This window comes from Geotrypetes seraphini, chromosome 8 (genome assembly GCF_902459505.1).
Source record: "Geotrypetes seraphini chromosome 8, aGeoSer1.1, whole genome shotgun sequence".
Taxonomy (NCBI): domain Eukaryota; kingdom Metazoa; phylum Chordata; class Amphibia; order Gymnophiona; family Dermophiidae; genus Geotrypetes; species Geotrypetes seraphini.
In genome coordinates, this window is record NC_047091.1 from 177117053 (window position 1) to 177132266 (window position 15214).

General features: G+C 45.3%; 1 protein-coding gene across 1 annotated transcript in view; it reads left to right on the forward strand.

Moving 5' to 3' along the window:
- SMTN (smoothelin) overlaps positions 1 to 15214 on the forward strand; it is a 336207-nt gene that overhangs the window by 301014 nt on the left and 19979 nt on the right. Inside the window, exons 18-21 of the mRNA XM_033956006.1 lie at positions 1457 to 1517; positions 13383 to 13553; positions 13667 to 13790; positions 13885 to 14036. Of these exons, the coding sequence (XP_033811897.1) occupies positions 1457 to 1517; positions 13383 to 13553; positions 13667 to 13790; positions 13885 to 14036 (508 nt within the window). The remainder of the gene's footprint in view (positions 1 to 1456; positions 1518 to 13382; positions 13554 to 13666; positions 13791 to 13884; positions 14037 to 15214) is intronic.

The window sequence follows — 15214 nt, forward strand, 5'->3', positions numbered from 1 at the left end:
AAGAATTTGCATGAGATCTATTTGCATGCACTGCTTCAGTTGTATGCAAATAGATCTCATACATATTCATTTGGGAAATCCTGAAAACCTGACTTATCGAGGGCCTGGTTGGAGATCCCTGGTTTATAGATGTCTTTGCAGAGAATGACACAGTAACAAAATTTGTCCCCGTCCCCGCAGATAACTGTGGGAAACCATCCCGTGTCTATTCTTTAATGTCAATCTCAGTCCTTCTATACCAGCATTCTTCAATGCAAGGCTTGAGGGTCAGTGGCTGAGCCCATTCATACTCTGGTTCTTATGTGAGCCAAGTATAATGAAGCCATTGTGACATCACTGATAAGCTTGGCTCTTATTGGTGAAATTAGACATTATGACATCACAATATCTGCTCTGGATACCAGAGACTGTCATTCTCTAGTGTCTCTCTAGACCTTAGTCCTTCTACATCAGCATTCTTCAATGCAAGGCTTGAGGGTCAGTGGCTGAGCCCATTCATACTCTGGTTCTTATGTGAGCCATGTATAATGAAGCCATTGTGACATCACTGATAAGCTTGGCTTTTATTGGTAGAATGAGACATTATGACATCATAATATCTGCGCTGGATACCAGAGACTGTCATTCTCTAGTGTCTCTCTCAACCTCAGTCCTTCTACATCAGCATTCTTCAATGCAAGGCTTGAGGATCAGTGGCTAAGCTCTTTCAGACTCTGATTGTTATGTGAACCAAGTATAAGATAATGAAGCCATTGTGACATCACTGATAAGCTTGGCTCTTATTGGTGAAATGAGACATTATGACATCACAATATCTGCTCTGGATACTAGAGACTGTCATTCTCTAGTGTCTCTCTCAACCTCATTCCTTCTATACCAGCATTCTTCAATGCAAGGCTTGAGGGTCAGTGGTTGAGCCATTCATACGCCGATTCTTATGTGAGCCAAGTATAAGATAATGAAGCCATTGTGACATCACTGATAAGCTTGGTTCTTATTGGTAGAATGAGACATTATGACATCATAATATCTGCTCTGGATACCAGAGACTGTCATTCTCTAGTGTCTCTCTCAACCTCAGTCCTTCTACATCAGCGTTCTTCAGTGCAAGGCTTGAGGGTCAGTGGCTGGCCCATTCAGAATCTGATTCTTCCCTCTCTCCTTAAAAAATGACATGGGGATGGTTTTCCTGCGGTTATCCGCAGTGACAAGGACAAAGAGAAATTCACTGTGTCAAGGAAAAGGCATCTTCCTGACTTAAATCATTCAAAGTATAGTCACTTAAATATGCATGGCTGTGCTAACGAAAGCTGTAGTGGGAACCCTTCTTGTTTCTTTTAATAAAAGATTCCAGCTCCTGAGCACAGGGGTTCTTTGGAGCGAGAATTGGCTGGGCAGCTCTGTGGGTGAACTGCAGCCAGGCTACAATAACACGTCTTAATCTTTTTCTTTGTAGATGGTGGCACAGTTGTTCAGACAAAATCGTCCTTCAGTTCCACTTCTAAAAAAGTGGGCAGGTAAGCACGGTGGATCGAGTCTCCCGCTCTTCGAATTGTCCTGTGGTCCCTCGCGTCTCTTGGGGCTGCAATTCACCAGCGAGAAATGTGGCATTCAAGACTTGGGCAAATTTGACTTCAACGCTTCTGCAGTTTGTTTGGCTATACCGTCCTGGCCCGTGTGTTTGTTTAGAAACTTGCTCTGCTGTTCCTCTTGGCATCAAATCAAAGCCGTTCACGATAATTTAATAGTCTCTCATTTTGCATTTGACAGTATAATAGCGGTTTAATTGTGCAAAACTGGCACTGTTTGGATGACTTTGTTCTTTTCAGTAAGGACTTCTGCTCAGTGAGGTTCTTTGGAGTTTGGCTGAGCCTGTTGTCATAAAGTATCCCAATCTTTTTTTTTTTTTTTTATTAATATTATTATTATTTTCAAGTTTACACAAAGCCTAAATGTACAGTGGTACCTCGGTTTGCGAGTGCACCGTTTTGCGAGTGTTTTGCAAGATAAGCAAAACATATGCAAAATCGGCACCTCGGAAACTGAGCGTGGCTCGATTTACGAGCGCCCCCCCGCAATCCGGCACCCTCCCCCCGCGATCCGGCACCCCCCCTGACGCGATCCGGCACCCCCCCGACGCGATTTGGCATCCCCCGCTGCGATCCAGCACCCCCCCCCCCGACGCGATTGGGCACCCCCCTCCCCTGCTGCTTCATACCGTCATCTGGGCACCGGCACCGGCATGTCCTATGCTTGGTGCCGGTGTCCGAAGATCGGCCTCCTCTTCTGCTGGTCCTTGAGCATCTGCACATGCTCAAGGCCTACGAGTTCCTGTTGTAGTCTCATGAGACCACAGGAACTCAGCAGCACGGCTCTTCACGGGGCAGGAGTGTATGAAGATGGCTCCTGCTCCGCGTCACTGCTAGACCACCAGGTAAGGTCCGGGGGTGGATCAGAGCCGGCCAAAAGTTATTCGCGATTTTTCCCTATTCGCAGGCCGGCTCTGCCCCTAAACCCCCACGAATAGGGAGGAAGAAGTGTATATGTGTGTGTGGTTTTTTTCTCCTAGATCCATATATATATATATATATATATATATATATATATATATATATATATAAAATAAAATGCTAGAGGCGCATGCGCTCTTAAAAATTTGTGAGTGCTGGTGCCCTGAGGTGTGCCAGTCCTCAGGGCGCCTGCGCCAAAGACACCAGCGACTCCTCCCTCCCGCTCCTCTTCAAAGCAGCCTGCTGAGGTTCGCCAGCCGCTGTAGCGAACCTCGCAAGCCGCTCTCCACCTGCAGAAGAAGGAGTCGCCGTGTCACCTCCCGCCCTCACTCGCCGCCGCTGATCCTCCTCTTCAGAGCAGCCTGCGATCGTGGCCGGCTTTAAAGAACCTCGCAGGCCGCTCTCCAGGCTCAGTAGCACGCTCCCTCTGACGCACGGGATCGCGTCAGAGGGAACGTGCTACCGAGTTAGAGAGCAGCCTGCGAGGTTCGCTAAAGCCGTCCACCACGATCACAGGCTGCTTTGGTGAAGAGGAGCAGGCCAGAAGACGCTTGGATGTTGGGAGGGTAAGAAGGGAATCAATACCGGGAGCCAGGGGGAAAGGGAAAGTGAGCTGCTTTGGGGGGAGGGGTGTGCTGGGGGGAGACAGAAGGGGCCATGGAGAGATAGGGAGAGGGAAAGGGGGCTGCTTTGGGGGGGAGGGGTGTGCTGGGGGGAGACAGAAGGGGCCATGGAGAGATAGGGAGAGGGAAAGGGGGCTGCTTTGGGGGGAGGGGTGTGCTGGAGGAGACAGATGGGGCCATGGAGAGATAGGGAGAGGGAAAGGGGGCTGCTTTGGGGGGAGGTGTGCTGGGGACAGACAGCTTTGCTCGGGAGGGGGGGGAGAGACAGAAGAGGGCCATGGAGAGACAGTTAGGGAGAGGGAAAGGTGGCTGCTTTGGGGTGAAGGTGTGTCCTGGGGGCAGACAGCTTTGCTCAGGGGGGGGGGGGGACAGAAGGATACAGACAGCGGCCAAGGAGAGAGAGATAAAGAAACAGACAGACAGACACATCTATTCTAGCACCCGTTAATGTAACGGGCTTAAAGACTAGTGTATATATAAACTAGTCTTTAAGCCCGTTACATTAACGGGTGCTAGAGATTCCTCGGCTTCCTCCCCCTCCCTTTCCCGTACCGTCAACCTCCTTGTTTCCCTTTGCACAGTCTCCCTGCTTCATCCGCTCTTTCTCCTGCGCGGGCCACCGGAGCAGAGGGGGCTGCCAGCCGGGGCCGGCGGAGAGGAGCTAGGCGGCTGGAGGAGTAGCAGCAGCCGCTGCCGATTGCAGCCTCCGTCCCGCCTTCGCCTCCCTGGATTTGCTAGAGCGGCCTGCAAGGTTCGCTACAGTGGCTGGCGAACCTCAGCAGGCCGCTTTGAAGAGGACCGGCAGTGGGAGGGAGGAGTCGCTGGCACACGCGCTAGCGCAGGCGCTGTGAGCACTGGCACAGAAGCACAGCTCACGCCACCAGGACTCACGGATTTTTGACAGCACATGCGCGCTTAGCCTTTTATTATTATGGATATATATATGAAATAGAGAGGCACTTAGAAATCTCTTTATTAAATTTTCAATTAACCAACAAAACAGTACAAGGTAAAGTGGGCCACCCATGTTTGTCCTTCATGGTGGCCCCATACAGTGTAAGTACACAGTTCCTCCCCCTTCTCTCCCTCCCACCCATCCCACACACAAACTACATATTCAACAAATAACTACAGGCTCTATGAGGCAAATTATCCCAAATAGGCGACCAGGTTTGAGTAAATTGCCACCATGTCGCTGGCGATGCTCTCTTAACATCTAACCGTTCCATAAGGAGCAAAACATACTGTCAAGTCCGTCTTGTTATTGTTTTTTAATGTTCACTATATATTATTTAAATTACTTAACATTTTTTCAATTGTTTCTACTCTTATCTGTCATTTTTAAATCTAATGTAAACCGTCCAGATATTTGCTTGATGGTCGGTATATTAAAATCTAATAAACTTGAAACTTGATACCTTCATGTTTCCACTCTGTCACCGAGGGGGCCTCATGCAGCCTCCAATTTCTTAAAATACACTTGCGTGCCAAAAGAGACACTCGCTCAAATAAACCATTATTGGCACTACTTGTGCCCAAAGAGATAAAGTTAAAAAACAATTAAAAAAAAATCAGCCTGACAAGGCAAACGTTTGTGTCTGGAAAGATAGTCCACCACTTCAACCCAAAACCGCTGAATTGGTCCACAAGTCCAGAACATATGGTACAATAGGGCTGGATTATGTTGACACTTCGGACATTAAAGAAACTTTTAAAGCCTAATTCTATTTTTATTTTAAATTCTTTATTGGTATTATACAGCATATAAGAAGTGCAACATTTTAACATTCAATAATCAATAAAACAGCACTTGCATCATCAATTTACCCAACCCCCCTCCCCCTCCCTCCCATCCTGGATGTGTGTGGAGAGTAACAAAAATAAATTGAATCTGGTAGTTAACTAACTAAACCTTAAGGTATTTGACAAATGAATCCAATGGACCCCAAATTTCCTTAAATTTAAGAACATAAGAATTGCCGCTGCTGGGTCAGACCAGTGGTCCATCGTGCCCAGCAGTCCGCTTTCGCGGCAGCCCTTAGGTCAAAGACCAGTGCCCTAACTGAGACCAGCCCTATCAGCGTACGTCCTTGTTCAGCAGGAACTTGTCCAACTTTGTCTTGAATCCCTGAAGGGTGTTTTCCCCTATAACAGCCTCCGGAAGAGCGTTCCAGTTTTCTACCACTCTCTGGGTGAAGAAGAACTTCCTTACGTTTGTACGGAATCTATCCCCTTTTAACTTTAGAGAGTGCCCTCTCGTTCTCCCTACCTTGGAGAGGGTGAACAACCTGTCCTTATCTACTATCTGGACCGACTCCATCCTTTTTATAAAAGAACATAAGAATTGCCGCTGTTGGGTTAGACCATCGTGCCCAGAAGTCCGCTCACGCGACGGCCCTTAGGTCAAAGACCAGTGTCCTCTTTGAATCTAGCCTCACCTGCGTACGTTCAGGTTCAGCAGGAACTTGTCTAACTTTTGTCTTGAATCCCTGGAGGGTGTTTCCCCCTATAACAACCTCCGGAAGAGCGTTCCAGTTTTCCACCACTCTGGGTGAAGAAGAACTTCCTTATGTTTGTACGGAATCTATCCCCTTTCAACTTTAGAGAGTGCCCTCTCGTTCTCCCTACCTTGGAGAGAGTGAACAACCTGCCCTTATCTACTAAGTCTATTCCCTTCAGTACCTTGAATGTTTCGATCATGTCCCCTCTCAATCTCCTGATTGCTCTGCTAGCATTCTTTCATATTGGTAATATAAACAGAGGGCTTCTTTTACGAAGGTGCGCTAGCGTTTTTAGCACACGCACCGGATTAGCGTACGCTAGCCAAAAAACTACCGCCTGCTCAAGAGCGCGTTTCCGCTATTCCGCGCGTTAAGGCCCGAAAAGGAGCCCAGAGTGTTTCCCACCAAAATGTAAAATTTAGATGATCCCAATTTTTCCAATTTCTAGTGATCAGTTGTATGGCCACTCCAGTCATTATAAGAAGAAGCCTATCTTTATTATCATCAGTTATGCTTTTAGGCCTCAGGGATGTCCCAAATACAATCACATCATATGATAATGGAATAGAGACCCCTAAAACAAAATTTATTTTACCCCAAATACATTTCCAGAAATTAAATGCCTCTTTTACAAAGCCACACGGCAACAGCCCCGAAGCCCTTTAAATCTCTAAGGGCTTCCGGACCATTAGCGCAGGGCAGCTGCTAGCACGGCTTTGTAAAAGAGGCCCTAAGTATCAAAGGACAAGAATATAATAAACTAGTTTTTTAGCCCGTTACATTAACGGGTGCTAGCAGCCCTTCTGCCTTACTTTTTTCTCCCCCCTATCTAGCAGCATCCCTTCACTGCTCCCCCTGTTCAGCAGTAACCCTTTTCCATTGGTTTTACCTCCCTTTGTCCAGTAGCACCTCTTCCCTACTCCCCCTGTCCAGCAGTAACACTTTCCCCTAACTTTTCCCTCCCCCCCGTTCAACAACACCCCTTCCCTGCTCCCCTTTTCTAACAGTAGCCATTATCCCTTCCTTTTACCTTCCACCTGTCTAGCAGCACCATTTGTTCCAAATTCCAGCAGTCTCTCCCTATCATCCGGCTCATCGGGCCCTCTTCTCCTATTCCTGTTGCCGGGGTGCCTGCAGCGCTGCCTTAAGTGGAGCTATCTCCAACGCTCACACTCTCTCATTGTCCTCCTGCTCCAGGGTGCTCGATTTCCCCCCCCCCCAAAAAAAAAAAAACCAGACGGGGCGGGTGAGAGAGAAGAGGGAGTCCGGTCACCAGGGTGAAGAGGAGGAGGGAGGGATAATGAGTTAGAGTTGATCGCATGACTGTGTGCGGCGGTCCTTCACTTCCTGTTCGTCTCCATGGGCAGCGTTTGTTTTTTTTTTCGTGTAAGCCGGCATTGTTGATTTTTTTTAATTTTTTTTTTCCATTGAGGCCGGCTTCCAACCGCCGCTGAAACCGCTGCGTGCGCCGCTCGCCGCAAACAGCAGCACACGGCGCAAATGGAACACAGCCACAGAGGCAGGTGTTGTAAGTGCGCATGCGCGCTTAGGGTTTTATTATAGAGGATGATCTAATGTCCCCACTTCAAGATGACAATGCCAGCATCTATCATATTTTGTATTATCCAGTTTTTGCAATCTTACCAGTGTCCAAAATATTCTATACAATAGAAAATACAAGGTTTGGCTCATAGATGCTGTACAACTCACCCTTCGAGTCCAAATTCGGGGCCATTGAGTAGCAGAGATATTTTGTTTTGTTTCCATACCCCAGATATCTTGTAAACTTGTTCTGGGTTTTCTGGAAAGATAATCCTGTATTAATTTGTACCATTTGGAAGCCTAATTCTAAAGTCATGCAAAAAAATGTGGGCTAATTCTACAGAATTGAAATCCTTAAACTAAACTTCCAAGGCAGAGGAAGGAGGAAGTTTCTGCCATCTTGTCCCTCCTTCCTCCGCCCGACGCCGTTCAAGCAGGAGGGCTCTGCTCCTACTCTCTTAGAGCCCCTGCTTCCTCCAACCACCGGGGATCGCCGACTCTGCCCGACTTTAACGTCGGATTTTCTTCAGCCCTAGAGGGCCACCGAAAGCTTCTCCCCCCAGCAACTTCCAAGGCAGAGGAAGGAGGAAGTTTCTGCCATCTTGTTCCTCCGCCCGATGCCGTTCAAGCAGGAGGGCTCTGCTCCTACTCTCTTAGAGCCCCTGCTTCCTCCAGCCACCGGGGATCGCCGAAAGCCTCCTGCCGGCGCAGGTTTCTTATCTGGCCGATTCTGCCCAACTTTAACTGGGCGTTGTGAGCCAGCTCCGTTCCCCTCCTAGGTCGCCGAAACCACGCGGATTTCAACTAGACAAGGGCTCCTGACTGGTTTTCAACCGTCCTAAGTTCCAGCTCTCCCACAGCTTTCCTCTTTTGCTCCTGCATTGAACCTTTCGGTCACTCTCCAGCTGCCAACCAACAAAATGTCACCACCTACTACCAAACTCCTATGCACCCTATTACTTCTCTCCCTACTCTCAACAAACTGGAAAACAGCAGACTACCACTTTTCACCAATATCAATAGTGACAACAACATACAGACAGACACATTCACCCAAGAAACTTCACCAGACAAGAAACCTGATAGAATGCACAACAGCCACACAAGAAAGCATCCCACCCACATGGGGACGAAAACCACCCCCCAACACAAAGAAGTCAGGTCACAAACTCTCCCATACACCCAAGAACCTCCTTCACCCACAGCTTATCCCCAACTACACAAACATCTTTTCTCAATCCCCTGTGCGTACATGAACATAAGATCAATCAGCCCAAAGGCAGACCTAATAAAAGACTGGATAGTTAAAGAACAGTTAGGCTGCCTTTTCCTATCCGAAACCTGGCTATCCTCCGACTCGGACCTAAGCATTACAGAATTTTGCCCCAAGGGATACAAACTTGAATTAGTCTGCCAAGAAAAAAAGCGAGGGGGCGGTCTGGCCATCCTAGTAAAAAAACAACCTTACCATCACAGTCCTAGACAAACACTCCACCCCACAATCAGACCTGCTTGCCTGCCAACTTTCCAGTAACTCACTCAAAGACACCCTAACTTGCATCCTCTGTTACATAGCTCCAGGAAAATGGAACGCCACAAAACATGATCTTGAAGATTTCATCTTCCGGAATTCATTAACCTCAACACACAACCTGCTCCTCGGAGACATAAATCTCCACCTAGAAGACAACTCCTCCAAACAAGCTGCAGGCATAATCTCATACCTCAATGCACTCTCCTACCAAATTCTGTATCCTCAACCCACACATGAAAAAGGCTACCAACTCGATATTGCAGCTTACATGTCCCAACACCCCCACACACCAAACATCCATATCTCCAATGGGGCCTGGCACCCCTCCCTCTGGTCAGACCACTTCAAATTCACCTTCAACATCAACTGGACACAAAGCACAAGCAAACACGAAACCCACAAAACCTCCTTCAAAACCCGACCAAAAATCGACCCCTCTACATTCTTGACCACAGTAGACCCCTCAATCGCCTCCATAGACCACAATGTATTCATTCACCAGTGGCGCTCCCTGAGCGAAATAACCTTGAACGGACTAGCCCCAGAAAAGACAAAACACAAACTCTGCAGATCTTCAGACAAATGGTTCGACACAGAACTTCTTCAACTAAAAAGACACTGCAGACAACTCGAAAGAGTATGGCAAAAAAAGAACCAAGAACTAACCAAAGTAGCTTGGAGAAATCTAATAAAACAATACAAGATCAAACCTAAGGAAAAACGAAGAGCTTATTACTCCAAACTAATAGGCACAGAATCCTTAGACACAAAGAAACTCTTCCAACTTGTGAAGAACCTCACCGACACTCAGCCATTCCTAGCCACTCAAGGAATCCACCCTCCAACGGCCACCCAACTAGCGGACCACTTCAAGAACAAGATCGCCACTATTAGAGCCTCCTTCAACAACTCAACCGACCCTCCTAGACGAGATCATAATAAACCCTACAACAGATGAAGCCACTGCAGCTGACAGGCACTGGTCCAACTTTACAAAGGTGCAATGGTTGGACATGAACCGACTCTACAGAAAATATAGTCGAGCGTCATGCGACCTGAACAATTGCCCTTCATATTTACTTACAAATGCATCCCCCAAATTTAGAGCTTGCCTCTTGCAATGGATCCAAACAACTCTCACGGAAGGCCAATTCCCACAAGACCTAGGAGAAATCATAATCACCCCAATACTGAAAGATCCTAAAGGACCAATAGATACCCCCTCCAACTACCGACCCATCGCCTCAATTCCATTATATGTTAAACTAATAGAAGGTCTGGTTGCCCAATACCTCACCAACTACCTTGAAGACCATAACCTACTCCACCCAACTCAATCGGGGTTCAGATCTAACCACAGCATCGAGACACTGCTAGTTTCCCTTCTAGATATAGCCCGACAGCACCTTAGCAAAGGAAGAAGGATGCTGATAATTCAACTCGATCTCTCTGCCGCATTTGACCTGGTCGACCACACTATACTTCTTCAGATATTAGAAGCAATAGGGATCTCAAGCGAAGTATACAACTGGTTTCAAGGATTCCTCAAAACAAGAACATACAGAGTAAAAACAAAGGACCTTATATCGGAGCCTTGGACCAATCCCTGCGGAGTACCTCAAGGTTCCCCACTGTCACCCATGCTCTTCAATCTTTTCATTTCCTCCCTCGGTACCCTGTTAGACAAACTCAAAGTAACCTCATTCAGCTATGCAGACGATATAACCATACTCCTCCCCTTTGACACACAAGACCCCACCACAACAGACATCCTGGAAAAAACACTAGAAGCAGTGGAAAAATGGATGACAGATCACAAACTGAAGCTCAATCCAGATTAAACAAAATTTCTACTGCTTGAAAAGGACAAAACCCCTTCTATAACTGAACTAGAAATAAAAACCCATACAGAAACTAGAAATAAAAACCCAAATATCCCATACAGCCCACTCTCAAACTCCTTGGAGTAACAGTAGACAGAGGTTGCACTCTTCAGGTGCAAATCAACAAAATCACACAAAAAGTATTCTTCACCATGCGCAACCTTCGCAAAATTAGAAAATTCTTCGACAAAGAACAATTCAGACTCATAGTCCAATACCTAGTCCTAAGTCTAATGGATTATTGCAATATCCTCTACCTTTCCTGTCCCACCTACCTAATAAAACAACTACAGACCGTGCAGAACACTGCCCTCAGAATGATCTATTCCCTTGGAAAATTTGACCACATTAGCAACGCCTTCCTAGATTCACACTGGCTTCCAATACAAGCCCGCATCCAATTCAAATTATACTGCATGTTATTCAAAACATTAAACGGAACGGCACCCACCCACCTAAACAACCGTCTAAACAGGAACCACTCAACCAGACAGAGGAGAACCCAATCCCCTTTCTTCTACCCCCCTTTTAAAGGAACTAAACGCAAAAAGATGTATGACAACTTACTAGCAACACATGCAGCTAAATTGGACCCCACCATCACCAACCTACTGACAGCTTCAACTGACCTCAAGGCTTTCCGCAAAGAAATCAAGACCCTACTATTCAAGAAATACACCCAAATGTCCTAACCCCTTCCTTTTCCCCTCTCGCCCCCTCTTAGCATCCTTACTTCAAAATTGTTTTAGACCTTACGCCTTTAATTGTATTCCTCTTCCTGGAAAAGTCCAGCTATCTTTTTGATGTAATCCGCTTAGAACTGCAAGGTACAGGCGGAATATAAGCCATTAATGTAATGTAATGTAATACCGCATCTTCTCCACAATCGTAGAGCTCGGCACGGTTTACAGGGTTAAGATAGAAAGGAACTCCAAAGGAGGGGTTATAGGATTAAGTGTAAGGAAGATAAAGGGGGTATTAGGGTACCAGAGAGGGGGGGGGATGTTACAATTTTGAGAAAAGCCAAGTTTTCAGATGTTTTCGGAAGAGTTGGAGGGAGCTCGAGTTTCGGAGAGGGGATGTAAGGTTGTTCCAGAGCTCAGTGATTCTAAAGGGGAGGGATGTCCCTAGTTTTCCAACATGGGATATACCTTTTATAGAAGGGAAGGATAGTTTTAATTTTTGGGAGGATCTGGTGGAATTAGGATTAGAGGAATTCCAAGACAGTGGAATAATCTTGGTGCACTTCTGTACTGAAGATTAAGCGTGCGTTTCTCACTGTTGCTTGTACACCTACCTTTAATATGGATTTTAATGCTGAAAAAAAATCTTTTGTTAAACAAAACGCTGGAAGTTTAGTGCTGGGAATAATTTTGCGCTAAGCTGAAAGTGCTTCATTGTTCCATGTTAACACCAGCCCTAGAGATGGCGTAAAGCTATTTGATGTCTATTAAAGTAAGTGGAAATGATAGAAACATCTCAAAACCTGGGTGCACCAAGGCCTGGCGCTGGGGACCCTCTGTCTACTCCTCCCATCCTGCAGGTCCCTTTGATGGTTCCTTTATGTTTACGGGGGAAGATGAAGCTACCTCCCTTTCCTCTTATGACCTCTGGGTCAGGGATACCAAGCAGGACCAGAGAGCCTCCAGTTCTACAAATGTTTTAAAAACAGCTGTAAATTTAGTGTACTTTTAGCTTTTTCTCTTTTTCTAATGAATTTTATTGAGGGGTTTAAAAAAAAAAAAAATTATTTGGAACAACCATGAGAGCAAGAAGTCAAATTTCATCAAGTAATAACAAACTTCTATTTATTTTAACTGGAATAGCAATACAACAAATCACATTTAATTGGAAACAACATGACAGATTAAACTATATTTTCTGGTGGAATTCGGTATGCCACATATACAAAATGGAACTCGCTATTGCAACACAAAAAGGATATATGAATAAATTTCAAAAAATATGGGGACCATTAACAGATTTTTGTAAAGAATGATAAATTTTCCCATAATTAAAATATATGATAGGAAGGGAAAAGGGAGGGGAGCATATTTCTGGTTATTACAAAATATTTCAATAATTTAAATTATTATACCAATAACAGAAGAGAATACAATAAAAATATGTATTACTGACTGGAAGGGAGGGGGGAGGGGATGGGAAACTATTATATTCAATATGTATTATATAATTTAAAATTCTTATATATTAATCTGTATTTTATACTTTGCTTCAAAAGAAAAAAAATGTTTCACTGATATTTATTATGAGTTTATCAAGTGTGTATATCCAAGTTTTAATTGAGCTTATGTAATCCACTTGCTGTAACATAAGAAAATGAATAAAGATTTATAAAACAAAAAAAAACAAAAAAATTGAAAAATGAGGATGTACAAGAGTAATTCCCATCAGCGTTAACATGTTTCTTTACTGTGTAAATTAAAATATTGCTAAAATATTTGTGCATTTATTAACTTGTGCCAGACTTTAAGAATAACCATGTGGGATCCCTACGAGGGTCAAGATCAGGAAATTGGGTCATTAGGGCATAGACAGGGGGTGGGTAAGCAGAGTGGGCAGACTTGATGGGCTGTAGCCCTTTTCTGCCGTCATCTTCTATGTTCTATGTTTCTATTACATCAAAGCTTAAACTGATTTCGTTAGCTGTTTGAATTCATTGCTAACAATGCCACTCTTTGATGTAGTCTCATGATGCGATATCTTTTGGCCATGAGAGACATTTTCTCTTACCACACTGCTGCACCTTTTTCTCTTTGTCTTTATAGTATCTTTGATCGAGAGGACGATGCCTCTTCACGTAGAAGCAGCCTGGCCACTTTGGAACAGCGTCAGGCTGAGCGGAAAAAGGAGATGATGAAGGCTCAGGCCCTGCCAAAGACCTCAGCTACTCAGGCCCGGAAAGCTATGATTGACAAGTTGGAGAAGGATAGCGGGAGGTGAGTGTGTGGTTCAGATTTCCCTCTTTACGCTCAGTTTTCTTAGCTCTGTATTTTTGGTCCATTTAAGGATTTCGGCCTCGTTCAGTGAGCGATTTGTTTCTTTTCTGTAGCCCTTCAAACCCAGCTCTTTCCAGAGTGGCTGTCCAACGTTCGTCTAGCTTTGGGGTCCCCAATGCCAATAGCATTAAGCAAATGCTGTTGGACTGGTGCAAAACAAAGACTCGAGGGTACGAGGTAAGTCATTTCAAAGCTTTCGGGAAGGAAAGGATTGAAAGCACAATTGGTTCTGGAAATATCTTGTGACCTTGTCTCCCATTTTGTTTTCTAGCACGTGAATATCCAGAACTTTTCATCCAGCTGGAGCGACGGAATGGCCTTCTGTGCTCTTGTCCACAATTTTTTCCCCGATGCCTTTGACTACAGTCAACTCAATCCGCAGAATCGTCGCAAAAATTTTGACTTGGCCTTCTCTTCGGCAGAGTACGTATCGCCCAATTCCTTTAGGCCTTTCCTGGCCGAGTGTCAGTGGCCCTTGAGTTGAGTCTTGTTGGAATGAATCGTGTAACAGGTTGGTGCATGTCGGTGTTGAGAACAGAGACCAAGGATCTATTTTTTTAGTAAAGAACAGACCGGCACCTACCGGATGCACACCTCTTCAGGTACCTACTGCTTCACCTTGGAGAAGGGGATCAACGCATGGGTCCAGCAGTGCTAAGCATGTATTAACCCTCTTGATATTTGCTTTATTCAGATACGCATGATGGACTGTTTCTTGTATGCAAGCAAAATTGTACTAAACATGAGGATTGAATGTGTTTGAAGTCTTCGGTCCAGCTTCAGAACTAAACTTAGTCATTCCTTTTAACCCAGGCTTGTCTAGACTAATCATGTGTAAGCCATGAACGTTTGCTGGGCTTGCTTTCATTTGAGAACGTCTAGCGCTCTGGTACTCATGAAATCCCCCCCCCCCTCCCAGTATAAATCGATCAGTGTCAAAGGTGTAAGTTCACCCATGTCAACCCTTACAGTGGATTTGTGTCCCATGAATGTATATGTGGCTTATTTGAACTCATTGTCTTCAGACTCGCCTGCATTACATAAGTCAGCCATTAACGTTAAATGTTTGTTAGTTGATGAATGTAAATGACTTTAACAGGAAGATGATTTAAGAAGAGTAGAGGGGGGTCGATGTCCTGTTTCAGATGCCGAGACCCTAGCTGGAAGGCAGAGTCTTGACGCTGAAGATCAGGGAGTAACGTTAACAGTCTAGACGTTGAAGTTATATCAGAATTTTATTAGACAGTGTGTATAGGATGAGAATCGCATGCTGGGCAGATGGAACCGAAGCTCCGGTGCAACTGACTTCAGCTGGCCTCTGAAGAAATGCTTCATCTCAAGAGTAATAAGGGTGCCAGCAGGATGGCTTCTTCAGCTAGCCTCCCTTCCCCTCATTTCTTCAGTCTCCTAAGTCTGTTTCTGCATCTCTGCAGCTTTCATTTCATGCTTTTATTCTAAGGCAGCCCAAAAGCTCATTAACCTTCAGAGGGTTTGATCTGCCCCGTAAAGAGTGACAGACCTTTCTGGCTAAGAACACAAAGGAGGAGGCAAAAGGCACGAAGAACTCTTAAATGGCATAACACGCGGTGATATTTATTGGA